The sequence below is a fragment of the Phoenix dactylifera genome, chromosome 16, assembly GCF_009389715.1.
Source record: "Phoenix dactylifera cultivar Barhee BC4 chromosome 16, palm_55x_up_171113_PBpolish2nd_filt_p, whole genome shotgun sequence".
In the NCBI taxonomy this organism is placed as follows: Eukaryota; Viridiplantae; Streptophyta; class Magnoliopsida; order Arecales; family Arecaceae; genus Phoenix; species Phoenix dactylifera.
In genome coordinates, this window is record NC_052407.1 from 11,848,471 (window position 1) to 11,867,783 (window position 19,313).

Sequence of the window (19,313 nt, forward strand, 5' to 3'; positions counted from 1 at the left end):
CACTAGGGGACACTGCAGCACAGATTCATTAGGACTGACCACGGGTCGATCGTGGTGTTTGTGATTAGATTTGAATGAATTTCAACCTTTAGTATGACGAGGACGTCAGGATTTAAACAGGAAGAGTATGTGAGAATCCCCGTGCAGGCGTGTGTTTACACATCGCTTTTTGACTGAGTAGATCTTGGGTACTTATATAGGATCAAGGAACCCAAATAATATCTTTGACTAGCCATTTTGGATGAGGTCTTGAATTATTATATGCTTACCGGCTGATCTAGGACCAAACCATGAAAATAGCACCAATCAACTCATATAAGCATTTTCTCTAATATGTTATCTTTCGTATGATGAAATTTAGTTTCACTGAAAAGCAATAATGAGGTTTTCCATCCAAACCCACCTACTGCACACAATACTTTTGAGATTTATTTTTTTTTAATATAACAACGCCCTCTCACACACATTGGATGTGGGTGCTGCTAATGAAATCAGAAAAAAAAAGAGGTGGCACAAAGAAAAAAAGAACAAATATATGGTTTTTCCAAAAAATCATCGAAGTGATGAACTGTATAGAAGACCACCCAGCCAGCTGTACTATTTGCTTTTCTGTGGACGTATATAGCCAGAAAGCATTTGCACTCTTCCAAGATTTTTTTTTTTTTCCCTTGTTACTCATTAAACGCACATGAAATAGTGCATCCCAAATTGCGAGGAGGGCATTTCAGACTCTTAAAAAGCCTTTATTGTGTGGTTGGCATGCTCAAGCAAGAGTTTTTGCTTCACAGTGAGCCGAGAACCAACTCATCTCCCGTACGGTAGAGAGATAAGATAATTATATACAATTGACCTGAAACCTAACAATTACTGATAGTTGCCATATATTGAAGCCTTGTGTTATGTATCGGTCAATTTGATGCATTGTTTTTTATTTTCTTACTCAATCTCCAAATAGATGTTTTCCGAAAGGACATGTAGCATATTATTTTTGATCAATGAGACAAAATAATTGCTATTATTTTACTAGTGATGAACTTAATCTTTACCTACTTAACAATAAAGTCAATTAATTAAAAATGAGTGGAGAGCAGATCATTTATCCAAGCAGCTTGTGCCATCACTAACAGTAGGAAATTTGGACCAATAATCATTGTTAACAAAATAGTTTCATTTGACCAATCAAATTTGCCATTAGCTTAATAGTAATGATAATAATTATTTATGTTCAATGACCAAAAATTCCAATACTTTATGGCTGGCGTTGACTCTAGAGATGCTGGCTACATGTGTTGTATATAATTTAAATCTCATGAGCCATGTGCCAGTCCATAGAAGACCCCCTGTAGCTTGTCAACGTACAGCCATGGAAATAGGGTTTTCGTGTTGTCGATATAATACATATCACATGCCAAATGAGGAAGGTACAATAACGCCGTTATTTTTGCTGCAATGTTTCACCGGAAGATGCTTATGCCACATCATCGACACCGACGAAGACTTGGTATAGAGGACCATTACAATGGCGGTGGTGTGGTCATCACTCTATGTCGGAAACAACATATTGTTGGCATACAACTACCATGTGGCTAACCGCTGGAAGAAAACAGATAGGCGCACTTTTTTTGTTGTTGGGATCGCACTCCTAAGAAGTCCCTGACGTCGGTGCATGATTTGGTTGATTGTTCGTTGCACTGGCCACTTTGGCTTGTTTTATATGTATAGTTGTTCACTTCTTTATACCTCATTAATGAAAAAAAAAGATCGGATATTATAAATAGGTTGGTGTTGATAATAATGCAATCCTAATTTTTTTTTTTTTTATAGATGTTGGAATGATATCATTTAATCATAGGGTTATGTAGCTATTCTAAATCGACATCAATTATTTATATATATATATATAGACACACTCATTAGATATTAATGATCCAAACAAAAAGTATCGTGCCTATTTTTTAAACGTAACTATTGAGATGGTCGAGCAGTGTTCTATAATAGCTTTTCATAAATTTTATTTAATAAATTCATATGTAGACAGTGAATTTGGACTAATTTCAATGATTATATCCGGTACATAATGGTCAAATATTTTGGTTCGAATTCTGAATGATATATTATAAATATGGAGACTTAGTGATTATAGGATGGGCGGTCTTTACACTTATATGGCAAAAAAAAAGAAAAAAAACGTGCCTAGGTAATTAAGAGTCTGGATTTCAACCCAATAACCAATATAGTTTATTACATCATGACATATAACCCATTCAGTTTCAAACATTTTATTTTTTTCTCTCTCTATTTATATTTGCACTAATTTTGTATGAGGATTCAAAAAGAATATATATTTAGTCTTACGTTAACTATACAATAAGTAAATTCTGAATAATTATATAGAATTAAAAATTTAAAATAATATTTTTTATCTTTTTTTTAGCAAAGTCCTAAATTGTTAATATATTTTTGAGTTTAGAATATAAAAGTATAATTTTTATATTTATTGCCATTGATTTGGGTTTTGAGCTTTTTATTTTTTATTTTTTGCTCAGAAAAAGGGAAGAGGGGGGGGGGGGTGAGGAGAACCTCACCCGCGTAGCAACCCTCACTGGGCCCCCTCTCCGCTCGAGAATGTTCAATATGGATAGACAAATTTTACTCATATCCTCTCCATCTGTGGGAAGCCCCATATGTGAGTACGTTACACCAGCACCATCTAAGCAACCGACAGACTAGATAGCGACTCCATCGGGCAAACAAGGCGGGGAGCATTCAGTCTCCATATTTAATCGATGTCGGCCACTTCAGTGAAATCAAAGCTCTGTTCCCATCGTGCTACCATCTCGTTGGTGTTTTGAGCAATCAGGTTCAGAATAAACCCTTCAATTCTGTCCCTTTGATGTGACATACCTTAATTGAAATCTTCCCAATAGTCATAGATGTCACCATTTCAATGGTTCAAGGAGAAAAAAAAAAAAACCGGAAAACATGTGTTTAATTTTCTCCGTTCTTGAGGGGGAGAAAGCGAGTCATCCACGGTGCAACGTGCTTTGAGGTCATATCACGAAGTCTACCGCAAGACACCACAGACTTGTTGGCTTTTAGCAGGCTCCCAAGCACGTGATTTGAAATGCACCACAGTAGTAGCGCACGGCTCCTAAAGCAGATCCCAGGTTCAAACTAGCCGTTTGTTCTATGCATTCGTTTGCAGCCAACCAATTCCCATTTATTTACTTTAGCCTGAGTCTAATCAGATTGACTTGGGTTTATATTTTAAAAATATAATGATTTATTAGAAAAATAAAGTGTTGTTGAATTACCATGTCCTTTAATTTTTAAAGGTTATCTTAAACATAACTTATTAAATGGTTGACCATTGAGTTAACAATTGGGCCTAGAGATCAACTCCGTTTGCTCTGGCATTTTAATCTAGAGTTATTGGGAAAAAAAATCTTCATGATGATGAATCTCCATATGGGTTTGGAGTGGGTCTAGCTTTATTAAATCCATGGTTCACAATAAGTTTTTCCTAACTGAATCTGGTTTTAGTAGTCAAACTCTGACCTAATGACTTACTTAATAAAAGTGCTTACCTAATAACTTTTCCTAATACAAGTTATTAGGTTTAGGTTTCTTTCGCAAGGATCTGTTTCAAAAGATTATGAGTGTAATCATAACTTGGTTAAATCAATTTTTTGTTTTGTTAAGGGCTGATTTCAACAAGATTATGGACGGACATCATCACAAATTGGTTAAATCCAAACTTGTGATAGAGATCAAAACCACGTAGCTTACAACTTGGTCCACAAGAAATCAGGTACATTTGATGGTGACATACCATAATAATTGTTTTAGGCACATTTTTTTGCTAGTGTTTTAGGCACATTCATTGGACCGATCCAATTAAAAAATGTGTGCTCGAAGCCTTCATTCAAACCCCTTCAAAAGAAAAAAAGAAAGAAAAATCTGTGGACTAGTAGGCGACCACGATATCCGGAAATCTATCATTTTCCACAGGAGAATCCAGCCTAAAGAAAAAGAACAAGGATAAAGAAAACGTGGCGAGGGGAGCCAAATGGGATCCCAACTGAAGCCAGGAAAAGATCTACTTGCGTCTTGTGCCGACTCGAAGAATTTCCCATGCAAAGCCTGTGTTCCACATGCGATTTACACCGCCGTATCAAGTCTCTCTCTCTCTCTCTCTCTCTCATCTTTCTCTCTATATAAAACCCTCTCTTTTCTATCCCTCCATCTCCACCCACTAAACGCGAAGCCTTCTTCTCCAAGAAGAAGAGGAGGTTTCAGTCGAGAAGAAGAAGATGATCGGAGATGGTTGCGAACCGGAGCTGCATCTCAGCCTTGGCGGCAGCCAGGATTGTTCTTCTGCTGAATCCAGTAGGTATTGCAATCAAGATGCCAAGAAAACAATATCTATTCATCCATTGCACTTGCAATTTTTGCTTTCTGTATATATTCCATTGTTTTCTAATGGAAGTTTTTGAAAATTTTCAGGATCGGTGGATCGTCGGCAAACTCAGAACCGAACCACCAGCAGCGGCAACAGCAGATTACTATCTTCTACAATGGTAGGATTTGCGTCTGCGACGTCACAGAGTTTCAGGTTAGCCTTCTTTCTCAATATCTTTACGGTTTTCTTGCTTACCATGATCCCTCAAATCAACATTAGCACTTCTCTCTGAAATTCTACATTATTCTCCTTATTCTAGAGTTTAGATTATATAAAAGAAAATTTTTCCTTTGAGGGAGAGAGAGAACAACACAGTCGGACTGTTGGATGGGAGGAGATGGTGGTTGTGTGAATGGACTTGGTTCGGTCGACGTTTTCTATAACGTGGATGCCTTGCAGCCACTCTCTTCCTTCTCTTTTGGTTCTCTGATTTCAAACCAAAATCTAGGCTTTTTTGACAACAACAACTCTAGCTTCTGAATCCAATTTAGCAGCGTATAAAGAGTGGTGTCGAAACCCATCCAATTGTGTATCTCTTTATTTCCTCTCTTCTTCTTTTTTCCAGACAATCTATATGTAGAAAAATTTATCATAATTAAAATGGATCGAAAATATACTTACTTGTTATAGATCGAATTGTATCAGTAGCCATAAGTATAATTACAGGATTGAAAAACGCTTGTTGATCATAACTCAAAAACCCCTTTTGCCAGAAAAAATATGAAGAAATATCACTCCTCTTCTAATTTTTTCTTTATACGTTGTTCTCCCTTTTCTCTTGTTATTTTTTTATTTTGCAACTGCCCATATATATAGATGCAGAAAATAACTACCTTTGGTAGTTATGAAGAATCCAATAAGTATCATTGAAGGATTGTTTTCCTTCAAATAAAATGGATCAGGTCAACCCATCATGGGCGGATTGACCCAACACCAAAAACCAATACTATAACATGTTAATGATCTTGTTATGCTTAATTGGGACAGGCAAGGGCCATCATATCTATGGCCAAGCGAGAGATGGATGACAGAATGAAGAAGAACCAATTACACCACCAACAACAACACCAACATCAACAAAACAATCACAACAAGTCATCTCCACCTCAACCTCCAGTATTCTCTCCTCAGGCCTTGCCACAGACTCTTGACCAAGGGCTATCGATGAAACGATCGTTGCAACGGTTCCTTCAGAAGAGGAAGATGAGAATAAATGCTGCCTCTCCTTACAATTATCGACACGAGATATTATTCTCTTCGGCATCATAGGTAGCTTGGTCTTTCGTTCCTTATTTCTCCCTTTAGGGGTTGTCAGAAGTGTTTGATTTTGGTTTCATGTATCTAAATATTATGAGAACCGTATACTTTCTTTAGTGTAACATTTTGTGCATGTTAAAATCCTTTGGTTGGTTTCAATAATGAATTATGGTGGAATTATCACGATCCTGGTTTTCTTAAAGACTTTCGCACGACTGATATAAAGTTTTTATTTTTTCCAAAGAAATATACAATTGTGTAGAGTTAAAATGAAAAATAGAACAACAGAGATGGAAGCATACCATCAAAAAATATGTTGCCTGATTAACTTTGGGGAGAAACCTTTACCAACAACTGTACATGAGTATGTATATTCCAGTTCTGGTGAACGAAGAGATAGCAAAGTGGATTTACACTCCTTAAGATGTTTCTTATTCCGACTTGAAAGTTGTCAAATAAATGGATTGTATTTAAATCCAAATGACATCCATATATTACTTGGAGGCATGTTATTCATGTAGTTAAAGAATTTCTTTATGTATTGTAAGATATTAAGAAAGGGTTGCTCAAAGTAGTGATGCCATCTTTTTCGGAGCTTAAAATGTTAGACTTATCTCCTAATGATTCAAAGCTGGCAAATTTGGCACGAGAATTCAAGATATTTTCTTAGAAGAATTCTTCTCTCAACTTAATTCTCCAAAAAAAAACTTATACCTTCAATCTTTGCGGCAGTCCATGCACAGAGAAAACATTGGATAGCCATAGAAGGCCCCGAAGTCCCTTGCCCCCCTTCTTGTAAATAATCTCTTAACCTCTCTTCTACTCTCCTTTCTGCTCCTATTACTCATCTATTTTTCCTTCTGAAAATACTTACTAAGTTCAATAAATTGGAGGTGTCTCACTTCCTCCATTATTCCTAAAAGAATTTTTTTGCTGGTTAAAAAATTTCTTGTGAGTTATATGCACCGAAGGATGTACCGTACTCATGTGAGTTACATGCACCAGAGGATGTATTGTACTGCACGCACATACACTCTCTCTCTTGTTTCCATTGAATCTACTCCACAAAACACCATGCATCAACAAGTCCTGTCACATCGTACGTTGTAGGGTCGCATTAGGTCTTTTCATGTAGATCAAAACTATTCGCAAACAATGTCCAGGAGGCGACAAACGCATCAAAGTCGACATATAAGTTGGAACCGGTCAATCACATATAAGTTGAAAGCCACGTGCTCTACGATTTTATTTTTTTCTTTAAATCCTCCAAGTTGGATCCTATTTGAGTGATTGAGCTGAAAATATTTGGATTTACAGTTGAATCAGTAAAATCAACAAAATTATAGGATTATATACTAGCTACACCTATATTCATGAGTAATCAAGAATAGTCTTGAAATAGGCCGGCCCGAATCCTGTAAAGAAAAAAAAATTGTCTTCTTAGATATAACGATATTATGATCCTTGATTTTATGGGCAAGTAAATCTATTTTCCATCTACTTTTTCTTTTCTTTTCTTTTTAAAGGAAAAAAACCTCTTTTGTTGTTATAAAATTCAACTAGCGTGAGTAAGGAATCACCTATTAAAGATATCACATTTATTGGTTTTGAGAAAGTATAGTTCCATATCGGATAGTTAAGAACTTTTGTAGTGCTTATATACTCTTGAGCCCATCTATTTAAATACTTAGGTTTTTAGATAGAATATTAATGGACACTAGAACAGATTCCAATCTTATTAGGTAGACTTTTGGATTTTATTAATCTTTTGGGTTGTTGTTGGATTTGGAGTTAACTCATCTATAAAAGAAGTTAGTCATTTAAGTCAAAAATATTAGCCAATCAGGTTAGGGGATTTGGTTTAACTCATCTACTCGATTTGGAGTTAAACCAAAACCCCTAACTTGTAGTGCATGAGACTAGTTTTAACATTAAATATAAGTTTAGTTCAAGTGTTGATCCAAAAAGTTTGATTTTGATGATACAAAATAATTGAGTAAAATGTACACTAATCAGATCTTTGGAGCGTACTAAAATACTTGCCAGAAGTCAAGAAGACATTTTTCTATAACTCTCAAATAAAGAGAAATAGAATTTAGCTATTCAAAAAAAAAGATCCGACTCAAAAAACACTTTGAAGTGATCCTTGAATGCTCATATGAAATGATAACAAACTTTAACTTAGGCTATCTCAAGAGTCGACCTCTAGAATATAATGAGTCAAACCTGGTACACTAATATAGATTGATGTGTCTTCACGAGTCAACCCCAGAAGCAAAGGAGTCAATCTTAGAATAGTCTCAAAAGAAAGACAGAGCCAAAAAAACTTAGCATATAAAAACCACAAGCCGACTCCTGCTACACAAGAGTCGACTCCAGAAGCAAATGAGTCGACGCATAAATGGCCACATACAGTTGACAGAGAGTAGCAAAATTCGGCAAGTTTGTGAATCGACCCATGAGGATCAAGAGCTGACTCCTGCTACACAAAAGTTGACCCTGAAAGCAAACGAGTCAACCCTTGAATGGTCATAGATAGAAGATAGAGAGTAGTTAAAAATAATTTATTGGAGAGTCGACCCATGAAGATAACGAGTCGACTCGTGTCAATAGTTGAGTCGACCTCGAAGATCACGAGTCAACCCTTGAAGATCATGAGTCGAGCCTTAAAAAAGACGAGTCGACTCGACCGTGCCTAACAACAGTAATAGCTAGTTTTTCTGTAAATCAGAACAACCTTATCTCACAACAGCTCTTTCGGCTTGTATAATGGCTAGAAGTATCTTCTAATTACTCCTTAGTGGTATAAATGCGTGAAAATGCCAAAAGAAAAAAAGAAGAGAGAAGTGATTAAGGATAGGAAAAGTAAATTAAAAATTCAAAAGAAAGAAGAAAAGGGATTCAAAAAGGAGAACATTTAAGTACATTCATTGAGAGCCGAAAAATCACATCCTCCACTATTGAGGGAGTGGGTAAAGAGCATTTAAAATTATTCAAGGCCAACTAACTGATTCAAAGCTCTATTTATTCTTTATATTTGTCTTTAAGGAGTTGTATTTTATTGTGTTACATACTATTCTTTGTACTCTGTTGCGACAAGTTTCAGAGACTGAAACTTAGGGAAAGGTCCATCCAATCCTTAAATTGGATTGTATTGAGCCTGAAGATAGACTCGGTGCTGGTTTTGGTTGATTTCCAGTGAAAATCAATTCGGTTGATTGTGATCCCGATCAAAACATTTGGACTGTAATCTTGGAGGGATTATAGTAAAAATTTCTAAAAATGGTGTTTGGGGGAGTAGATTTGATGCAGGGTTGTTACCAAACCGCCACAAATTTATTGTGTTTGTAATGTTTGATTTGTGTGCTTTGAACCCTTGCGTGTTTATCTACTTTTCATTATTAATTGCAAATCACACACACTCGTCAAGTTTTATTCCGTTGTATTTTAAATTAAAGTTTTTGAAAAGCCTAATTCATCCCTCTCTTGGGCTGCATAGCTGAATAACATCAAGTCAGGCAAATAGGGAATGTGTCTTTTTCAATCTCAAGTGTCTTTTTTGAATGTGAAGGATATGCTTATATGTCGTCAATGAGAGAAATCATTTGTATTGATCCTTTTCAAGGTCTAAATAAAATAGAGGATGGATTTTCCCATCTTTCCTTTTTTTTTAAAATAAACTTTTTATATTTTAACTATTATTATTTGCAATTATTTGTACGGTTGGTTCTTCATGTTTTTAAAAATTTCTATCAAGTTTTCAAGTTGACTCAATTCAAATGTAGATTAAACCATGCTGAAGGATCTGATTTATGATCCATTGGATCTACCATTAGACAAATAGAAGCTATTCATTTCCTTTTAAGTTATTTCTTGAAAAAAAAAAGAAAGAGAGGAAAAATCTTAAGCCATGAAACATTTCATGGAAGGATGGGATCTAATTATGATGGCTATCTGGTGGTTGATCTGGGGACACAGAAACAATTGGATCTTCAACAAGAAAAATTTGTTTTACTCCAATTATCTATTTTTATCTACTTCTACTATATAAAATATAATGGGAAAGGCCTTGAAGCCGGCCCCAATTAATGCGTGAAGCCGTGCTCTATCATTGTAAATGAATCCTGAAAGTTTGCAATTCTTAGGGACCACATAACTTGCAGGAGTATTAAAGAGGCAAAGAATGTGCAGGAACTCTATTTATCAATAATGTTAGAAGATGCTTGAGCTGCCTTCTTTATATTCTGCTAAGAGAGCTAGTGGCTTATGTTCTATAAGCAAATATATATTTCTCTAAGCTTTTCCTATGCTTGCATTCACTTCACTCCCCATGAAATGAATTGATAGATCATTCCCATCATTCTCTCAAACTAAACTCCATTGAGTCTGGTATCTGAAAATGACAACTATTCATGCACTTAAATCTCAGCATGGTTTCTCCTATTCCACATGCATCACATGTACTCAAGAAGCTTGAAATTAAAATATTAATGCCATGAGGACCCAAGGTTTAAAGTCTTTCTTTTGGAGTCAGCTTGAGGTACAAACTTGCATGAAAAACTATTGACAAAACAATAATCGCATGTTTAAGAAAATTTCTGATTTCACATGCATAACTTTTAACCTTTTCCAAGGGGAACCCCCCATTTGTCTGTGGAAAAGAAGGCACTCCATCCAACCAGTATATGATCTGTCGAGAATTAAGAAGTCTCTTATTCTAGATAAATGAACATTCAAACATTCTTTGCATGGAGTCTGGATATGAATGTGGAGTGAGAAGCAAAGTCCTACTTTAATTCCTAGACCTACTGCATTTAAACTCAATTATTATTAACCAACTGCAAAGGTTGAGTATTTAGGGTGCCAAACAAGCAAGCAGAAATTATCATAACAGGCATCGAAAAGCAGAGGATTGCCTATTTTGTCTTTCTTTTCACTAATTCTAAGTTTGATAAAACAATGGACTAGAGGTCAAAACAATATCTTGCAACAGTTTTGCCAATTCCTGTCAGGCACCTGGGCATTCGCATCAAACATTTCACCAATTCCTGTCGAGCATTCCAATAACGTTTTTTACAAGAAGCATAAGAATGCTTCTTGTAAAGTTTTCAGTGAGCAAATTTTATTAGAATAGAACAGAACTTTCATTTCAACTGGACTGTGAACATCATAAAATAGCAGAAGATTAGCATGCCATCATACCAGCATCTGGTAGGTATTCCAGAAAGCGGATTCAAATTCCAAAATTTGAAATTTATGCTAAGGTTAATAGGTATCTAATAACAAAAATATACAGAGGAGGCAGCATTTATAACAGTAAATGAAAATATAGACTTCCTGGAATCCATTGCAATTCTATCCCCTGGACAAATAGGCTCCTGGAATTATATGTAGCTCTCTGTCCTTGGGAGGGAATGCAATCATCCTCGAGGTGATTTATAACCTGGATACAGGGCGATGCAGGTCTGCCTCAGTCACTATGTGGCTGCGAGTGATTTCTTTGAGTGAGGTGCAACCGCTTAATGCCATTGTCAGCTCGAATTCGTCGCGAAGCATCTGAAGCACCCTTCTTACACCGGCCTCACCTTCAGCAGCCAAAGAAAACACCACGGGCCTTCCAATCTGAAGCCAGTGTGAGATACTAGAATGAAATCCAATCCTTGTGACATGAGGAAAATAAACTGAGCAAAAGTAATAGCCGTCCTGATGCCTAAATAAATTTAGTATAATGATCATGCAACTAGAACAACAATGCAGGGAAAAATATTGCAAGACCAATTCCTATTGCGTCTCATTCCTTCTACCAAAGCAATTCCAATTTACACTTACAAATACACCAGAGGCTCCCAAAGCTAAAGCCTTGAACACATCTGTTCCACGACGAACACCACCATCAAGAAAGACAGGCACTTGGCCTCTTGCAGCTCTGACAACCTGAATGTACCACCACTCAAAGCATAAGTTAAATCTTATTTTAAAATGCCTAATAGGATGTTGATGTGCAGCCACAACTGAATTACGAACATGAGGGTGTATCATTAAATTTCAGCTGATATTGCAAGGAAGCACTTTCACACAATATATTTGAAGAATCCAGAATACTAAGATTGCACAAGGCTATTTCATCTTATGTGAAAAAAAGCATGCCTTAGTTTGTAATAAAAGGCCCATTCAGACTAACAATGGCACACTAAAGATTTTCATCCTTTGATATAATCTAGAGTGGATTGTCTTTGTTATACAACGACTAAAGCTGGTATAATAAGCAAATGTACCTCCTCCAGAGCAGTGATAGTAGCAGGAACATAGTCAAGCTGGCGAGCTCCATGGTTGGACACGATGATACCAGCTGCACCATTTTGTATGGCCAACCTTGCTGGATTTGTTAAATTAAAAAATAATATTACATGTATGGACTTCTTGAAAAAGAAAAAAAAAAAGAAGAAGGAACATAATATAACAAAAAGAGAATTTTTACTATCTTCTGCAGTGAGAACTCCTTTCACTAAAATTGGCATAGAAGTGATTGTCTGCAACCACTTAACATCCTGTCCGGATCCAAAGCAAATAACCTCAGAAAGGATTGGAGAATTGAAGAAAAAGATACAATATAACTAACATTATTATAGCGTGTGTGTGTGTGCACATCTTTTTTCTGTAGATTTATGTACTTTTTTCTTCTTAAAAATCAAGATCTTGTATGTATGCGTATGTATGTGTATGGATATATATCATAACCATAATCACCTAACCTTTTCCCTATTTGGAGTCAACTCTAGGGATCCTCATCCACCAAATATTCCTATCTAGTGGCACCTTTGATGTTATTCCAAGTTTCTCTATATTCTTCCTCGGTCTCATCCATGTTAATTTTGGTCTTTCTCTTCTTTTCTTACGATCTTCAACTCAAACTACAACACCTCTTCTTACAGGAGCCTCTTCAAATCTTTGTTGTACATATCCATACCGTACCAATTAATTTTCTATCAATTTGTCCTTAATTTGTGCAACTCATACAGCTCCTCTAAAAATTAATATCTTAATCTATCCTTCCTAGTTTTACCATGCATCCATCTTAACATTCTCTTTTTTCCTGCATACAATCTGTTTTCATGTACTTTATTTATTTCCCATCACTTAATTTGTTAACACTGCCAGTCCTAAGCCTGGAAGAGAGAAGTGGAGGGTTGACATCAGGTTGATAGCTGGCTGCAAAAATATGTTAAAGACTATGAAATGGATCCAAATTTGATATGTATATATATACATCACATATACATACATAAGCTAAAATTAAAGTACTTATTTGTAGGAATACATTTGGTGCCAACTTTAATTAAATCAGCGTTTAAAGAGATGGTATGTAGTTTTACAAGTTCCTAAGCCTTTAAGAGGGAAAAGGGTTATATTGGATTGACATTTTTTTCATGAATTGAAACAACTATATGAACTGGAGACAATGGTTTAATTGTTACTAACCAAAAAGACAGATCAAATCAGTTTTGGGTTATTACTATGATAGACTTGCAATTCTCCAAACTGAGAACCAATTCATGCTTGTCTTGTATAGACAATTAATGAACACATATGGAAGTGTTTAGTTGTTTGAATTTCACACCAATAATGAATGCTATCATCCTGCTGGGCATAAATCAAGTAAAGCAACCCGAATTATTTGCTAAACTGCTTCAATATCAACAGGTGGTACAATAATAACATGATCATTACATGGCCCCAGCCTATTGGCAGCACATTTAATGTGGATTGTGGTCAAAATCCCAAACAACTCAGGCTAGTAATAATTTTTTAATCAAACACTAACCAAATAACTTTGACATACCTTCCAGCTTAGTGATCGATCAATTTGTCCAGCCACATAAGATGCCAAACCAGAGTCATTGGTCTGCACAACACCACAAATGTATTGGCGAGATTGATCGACAAAGAATTAAAATTGAATGAGAAATTTAAACTCACTCCATCCATCCTGCCAAGGTCCAACCCCTCAAAGTTCTTAAGCGTCAAAAATGGCGGCAAGGTAAATCTGTACAAACAACAAATGAAGAGATTTATTTGTTAAAAAACTTAAAGAGCATAGAAGAATAGCATCCATTCAAGGTATTCAGAATTTGCAACTGGCATTTGACATGACCCTTTGTCAAGTGGAATCTCGCAACTTCTTCATATGCCTTTTCAAGGTATTGTGTTTCGACAACTCTACAAGTATACTGGAGTTAGTGATTAATTTTATGCCAATTTCTTCTTGCTTTTCTATGAATGAATCCATGGATGATATGTTGGGAAAGGTGATTTTATAAGCCAGTTACGACCAAGTGCAACCATGTTAACAGAGTCTTAAGCCCAAAAAACTTGCAGATAACACTGGCATTGATTAGTTTTGACTAACAAGCACCACAGAAGTCAACAGTCTCAAATTATTACAGATATAACTCGTTCGAAGCAATTAAGTGATTAATTAGCATATACCTGTTTTTGATGTCTGCTTCCCTGCGCCCAAGTCTTGGAGTATCGACAGTGAGGGCTATTGCCTTGAAACCAGCCCTTTCAGCCCTTCTTACAAGCTGTGCAACTACGTTCCTATCTTTGTAGACCTAAGAAAGTAAAGAATAAATGATGAGAACAAACAAATCCCGGGAAAACTTACAGAAAACATATAAAGAGAACTAAGAAACAAAATTGATAAGAAAGAAGAAGAAACTATTTACATAGAGCTGGAAGAATCGAATTCCTGGTCCTGTCGAAGCAACCTCCTCAACACTGGAAGTAGCCCATGATGACAGCGTCTATAGAAACAAATGGAGGAATAAAAACATAATTAATGCGCACATTTCATGTTGAAATTGGCAAATCAAAGTAACACAAGCATATATATAATTGATATATGGGAAAACAATAATATGGTAAAAACAGTTACTCTGAAAAAATGAAAAGTTTGGGGTTGAAGGGAGGGGAAGAGAGAGAGGGAGAGGGAGAGGGAGAGACGGGCATATGCTCAAAATTGTGTCTAATAGAGAGCACAAAATAGCAATGTCTTTTACTTTTAAAAATAGGCAGCATTCTTTTTTCCTATTGAGAAAAGAGCAATGGAAGTGGCAAGCTTTTTGACGTAGACATGGCATTTGGCAAGTGGACAAAACTTGACATGAAATCACGTATGTTTATCAAAGGAATATTCTTTTTGAACAGCTCTGCCAAGGTACTGCAACTAACTTGGCAGACGGCCAAATTAGGATTCACAGATGTAATCTCAATTCTTTGATTTTTACTACAAAACCTAACCTACAAGGCAAGAAGCACTGGCATGCTGAGTTCATACATGACAAATGTCTATTCTGCAATCAAATATTCCAGGTCACAAGGTGCTGCAGCCAGTTCTTTTTCTTCTTCTTTTTTTCTCTTTAAGAGGTAACATGGGTTTCCCCATGGTTTCATTTCATGAAGCAGGAAATGAATACAAAAGATAGCATCAGAAGGAAAATAAATTTGTGAAACACAACAGTTTCTGAAGCTCTAGGAGTGCCAGTATGCCATTCAGGCGAACAATGAATCATCTCGGATGGTAATTGGTCTTCAGTTGCATCTTGTCCATCCTCCTTCCTTTCAGAATGAAGTATGTTTGTGAAACAAGGTCGGGAAGCTGATTTTGTCGAAATGAAACCAGCGAAAGCATAAACAGGACTCAAATACGTAAAGCACCTGAAAGGAGCTATATCCTGACTACTGAATCTAGAGCTGGGAATTCTTATTAGGGCAGGATTCTACTAACTGGCTTCTCATCCTGATATAATCAAATTTTGACATTCATCATAAGGAACAAATTGTTTGGCAGGGAAGCAGTCATTTGTTCTATTAGGGTAGACAAATTTTGCCTAACCAGCTTGAGATAGATTCAACTCAGTTTCAAGTATGTACACAATAGAAAGTTCTACCAGAAACTACATAAATAAAACATGTAGAAATCAGAGACAAAACAAGTGTTCTTGCCAATGGCAATCTCCATGTGCATTATTCTTATTTCTTGGTTAGTCAATATGGAGAGGAAGTACAAATGAGCTATCTAACAATCAAGAGCCCATTTCCAACAGAATTTTGAATGGAGAGGCATCTAAACTTTTACAGTTATTGAAGCTAAATGCAAGATATCTTTCTCATCAACAAGATAATATGCTAAGGTTCCTGAAAGCCAGCTGCGGTTTGGTAGTGATTAGTGCTTGTCTTGGCAGCAGAAACTGATGTTTGCCATCCAATTACAGTAAGGCAAGTTATTTCTTGAAGTCTGCATAAGTTTTGCCAGTGGTGTTACTTCCAAATCATTAAACTGTAAAGTACAAAAAGGCAATGACAAACCATAATGGTGCCAGCTGCTGATGCTGCCCTTGCAGTTGCATATTCTCCTGAGGCATTATATCAGACTCAATGTCAGATGCTTTTTCTTAAGAGCAAGCCCATGCAAAATACTATTTGCTATGTGAGGTAACTTATAACATCGTCATGAGTCAACAAGATGACTCAAGTTAACATAGTATCCTGATTTCTTTAAAAACAGTTAAGATATATACAAATACCTTGAGAACTCATTCATGTTTGGAAAAGGTAAAATTTAAAAATGGAGACACAAGAATACCATATCTTGTTTTTCAGCTTGTAGTATGAAACTGAGGACTCACACATCCAACAATACAGTTTCATTTTGAGTCTAACTAGGCTTAAAGCACCCAATGGAGTTATTACAAATTCCTAAAACTTGGTGCAAGCATGATGGGTACAAGGTCAGGGATACAGATACCTTCTGGGTGGGCCATTTTCTGCATTGCGGTGGGAGCAATCATAATTGGCATTGATATCTTGAAACCAAGCACAGTTGTAGCCATATCAATTCTGGAAACATCAATAAGTATACGTGGACGAAACCTAGTTCACAGCCAACGAAGGTTCAGTAAGATGAATTCTAGGGTACATTGTCTAGTAAGATGAATTCCAGCATGCATTGCAATTCTATATAAGATGCAGTGCATTACATATCTGTACCATTTTAAAGACAACCAAAGGTGAGAAACACGAATGCATACCACACATTCAGATAAGGCATCTTCATCTTATTGCAAAAGGAAAAAAGGGAAAAGTATAGGGACAAACTCTTAGTGAACTTAGTACTGACACCACATTAAACAGCTGAAGGATAATGTGCTCAATGAGAGGCATAGGAAAAAATGAAGTCCAATCCTGCAAGTGACAGAGTTGACAAGATTTCTGTACTTATAGTAATTCTTCAACGATATATTCCTTCATGCCACCCATCTTTCCAGTATATCAGAAAGGATGAAATATATAGAGATTTCAAAGAAAGGGAGGGAAAACAGTTATCTTAGCACTGGCCTCATATTAACCAGCTGAAATATATGAAATTCTCAGTTTAAACATAAGACAGAGGATGGGGAAAAATCTTAGATACTGCAGCTGACAAAATTGCATATTTCCTATCTAAGTTTAATTATAAAATGATTTATTACTCCATAAACAATTATCCTCATACTACAGCTTTGCCATATGAATTATATTTTAAATAATGCGACCTCTTAAAAAAAAAAATTCTAAACCATGTCAAGCAAATATTCTCTCTGGTTAGGATGAACTACTGAACTTGCCATGACAGTTCTGAAAGACTCTCATTCACATCTATTTGCGCTAACCACACCATGAAAAGGTCAATCTCAAAGGAAGCTAATGTGCTAGTTGCAGGAAGAAGAGTAAATTACACGAAAGACAATAGCCTCCCTCCTAAATATAAACAATTGAAAAAAGATGCACATAGGATTTTTAGTATGAGTTTGCCTACCAAAATAAAGGCCAAAAGTTTGTGTCCACAACCATCAAGAACTAAATGAATCATATGCTTAAGATATAACTATATTGACAATTTAGACGACCTGCGGCAACGAACAATATGTCCAGAAGTGCAGTTCTTTTGGACAGTGTTAAAAAACTGCCACTTATGAAAGAAAGGAGCATTTGCTGGTGTACCATCAATATAAAAGACTATGTTTCTGGCTTTAATGGTACAGGAATAAGTGTGGAATTTGGATCATCCTTATCACTATAAGAAGAGCACCAAATCCAATCTCAAATCAATAAAAGCAAACATCAACATAAGGGAAACACAGAGAATCAACAGAAGAAGCTCACAGAATCCTGGAGAATGCTTCCCTATTCTCCTTCAAAGTCCACTGATCCTCTGCACCAGAGGCATAGTAGTCATAGACCATCTTTGGCAGCTTTTGCTTGGCGATTGCCTTATACTCCATAACGTTGGTGATCTCCATGCTCAAGGCTGCAGTATCACTCACCTCTGCAACCCAAGACAATCAACAGAATCAACTGTTAGAAAACAGATGATCTGAACATCAGAGCACATATTTCACCTCATTACAGCAGAGTAAGCAAGAATTCAATCAGAAAAAAAAAAAAATCATATCAAATCTAGCAAGCTCACAACCTAATATCTACAATCCAATCCATACTAGTAAACACAGACTCTAATCATGTCTACCAGAAAGAAGAGAAACTTACATTTCCATAAGCATACATACAAATATCTAACGTAAGCAAATGTATACATGCATGCAAATACACTCAAACACAATCAAAATGAGAAAGAATCCATCACCTTCCCCCCTCAAAAAAAACAAGATAAAGAATACTGCCCCAAATGGCTAATCAGTGATTAAATTTAGCCAATAAAACTCATAAGAACTAGAGAACACGATTAAGCAAGGAGGAAAAAAGAAGAGCAATGGAAGAGAAGAGAACCTTTGTTCCTTAGAGGAGGAGAGTGAATGAAGTGAAACCAGAATATAGCATGTGGTGTGGATTAAAGTATTATATGGGTCGGAGATAAGAGATGGTGGTTCGTTTATTGGAGAGAGAGAGGGAGTGTGTGTGTGTGTGTTTCTACGTGAAGACAAAGTAGTGGCAGCGGGCGGGCGGAGGTAAGAAATTGTTTATTATTTAGTTTTAGACGAACGGGGGAAATATTGGGTTGGTTTTGGATCAGCTTTTCGAGGTGGGAACGAAGAACGGCATCTTTAGCACTGCTTCCTCATCCACAAACGTCATACTGCCATTTCACATCACACTTCCATTCCCGTTAATCTCTTCCATTTTTTTCTTTTTGGAATGCCGCAACCAAATTTCATCATCAAAAGATAAAAGAAAACAGACAAAGGCAGGAGTAGCCTTATCGATTTTTAGGCTTGTCTATTTTTTTCCCTTCAAAAACCCTGCTCCAAGACAATCCAATTGGAAGAGGAGAAAGACGGACCGTCGCATGAGTTTGTTCGGACGCTTCTCAAGGAATCTCAGCTTAACGTGAACCAGCGAAGTTTATGATTCTAATATCACTCCAATTACCTGAGTCTTGTTATTGTGGGCCAATCACTGCAAAGATCCATAAAATGAGATGATTCGTATGGTGCACAATCATATAATAATATATTTTTTTAAATATTACCGTTACTTTTGATTGGGTGGTATCCTATGTAGCTCATCACTTCGGAGATTTTATTTAAAAGACTTA

At 36.3% G+C, this 19,313-nt stretch overlaps 2 protein-coding genes across 4 annotated transcripts; one reads left to right on the forward strand and one right to left on the reverse strand.

Moving 5' to 3' along the window:
• Window positions 1-4,073: 4,073 nt before the first annotated feature.
• On the forward strand, window positions 4,074-5,905 carry LOC103705750 (protein TIFY 5A). Its single transcript, XM_008789598.4, has 3 exons — window positions 4,074-4,393; window positions 4,507-4,615; window positions 5,450-5,905. Exons 1-3 carry the CDS (start codon window positions 4,314-4,316, stop codon window positions 5,729-5,731), a joined length of 471 nt encoding a protein of 156 aa, XP_008787820.2. The 5' UTR covers window positions 4,074-4,313; the 3' UTR covers window positions 5,732-5,905.
• Window positions 5,906-10,904: 4,999 nt separating this feature from the next.
• On the reverse strand, window positions 10,905-18,674 carry LOC103705751 (peroxisomal (S)-2-hydroxy-acid oxidase GLO5). Of its 3 annotated transcripts, XM_008789601.4 has the most exons (12): window positions 18,548-18,674; window positions 17,924-18,086; window positions 16,527-16,651; window positions 16,088-16,134; window positions 14,446-14,523; window positions 14,207-14,331; window positions 13,697-13,763; window positions 13,560-13,622; window positions 12,198-12,267; window positions 11,995-12,095; window positions 11,549-11,653; window positions 10,905-11,341 (listed from the first exon to the last, which is right to left on the reverse strand). In XM_008789601.4, exons 2-12 carry the CDS (start codon window positions 18,058-18,060, stop codon window positions 11,156-11,158), a joined length of 1,104 nt encoding a protein of 367 aa, XP_008787823.2. In that variant the 5' UTR covers window positions 18,061-18,086; window positions 18,548-18,674; the 3' UTR covers window positions 10,905-11,155. The 3 variants fall into 3 exon arrangements, with proteins under 3 accessions (XP_008787823.2, XP_038970471.1, XP_038970472.1); XM_039114543.1 differs by having other exon boundaries at window positions 11,995-12,267; XM_039114544.1 differs by lacking the exon at window positions 18,548-18,674 and adding an exon at window positions 18,405-18,541 and having other exon boundaries at window positions 11,995-12,267.
• Window positions 18,675-19,313: the final 639 nt, after the last annotated feature.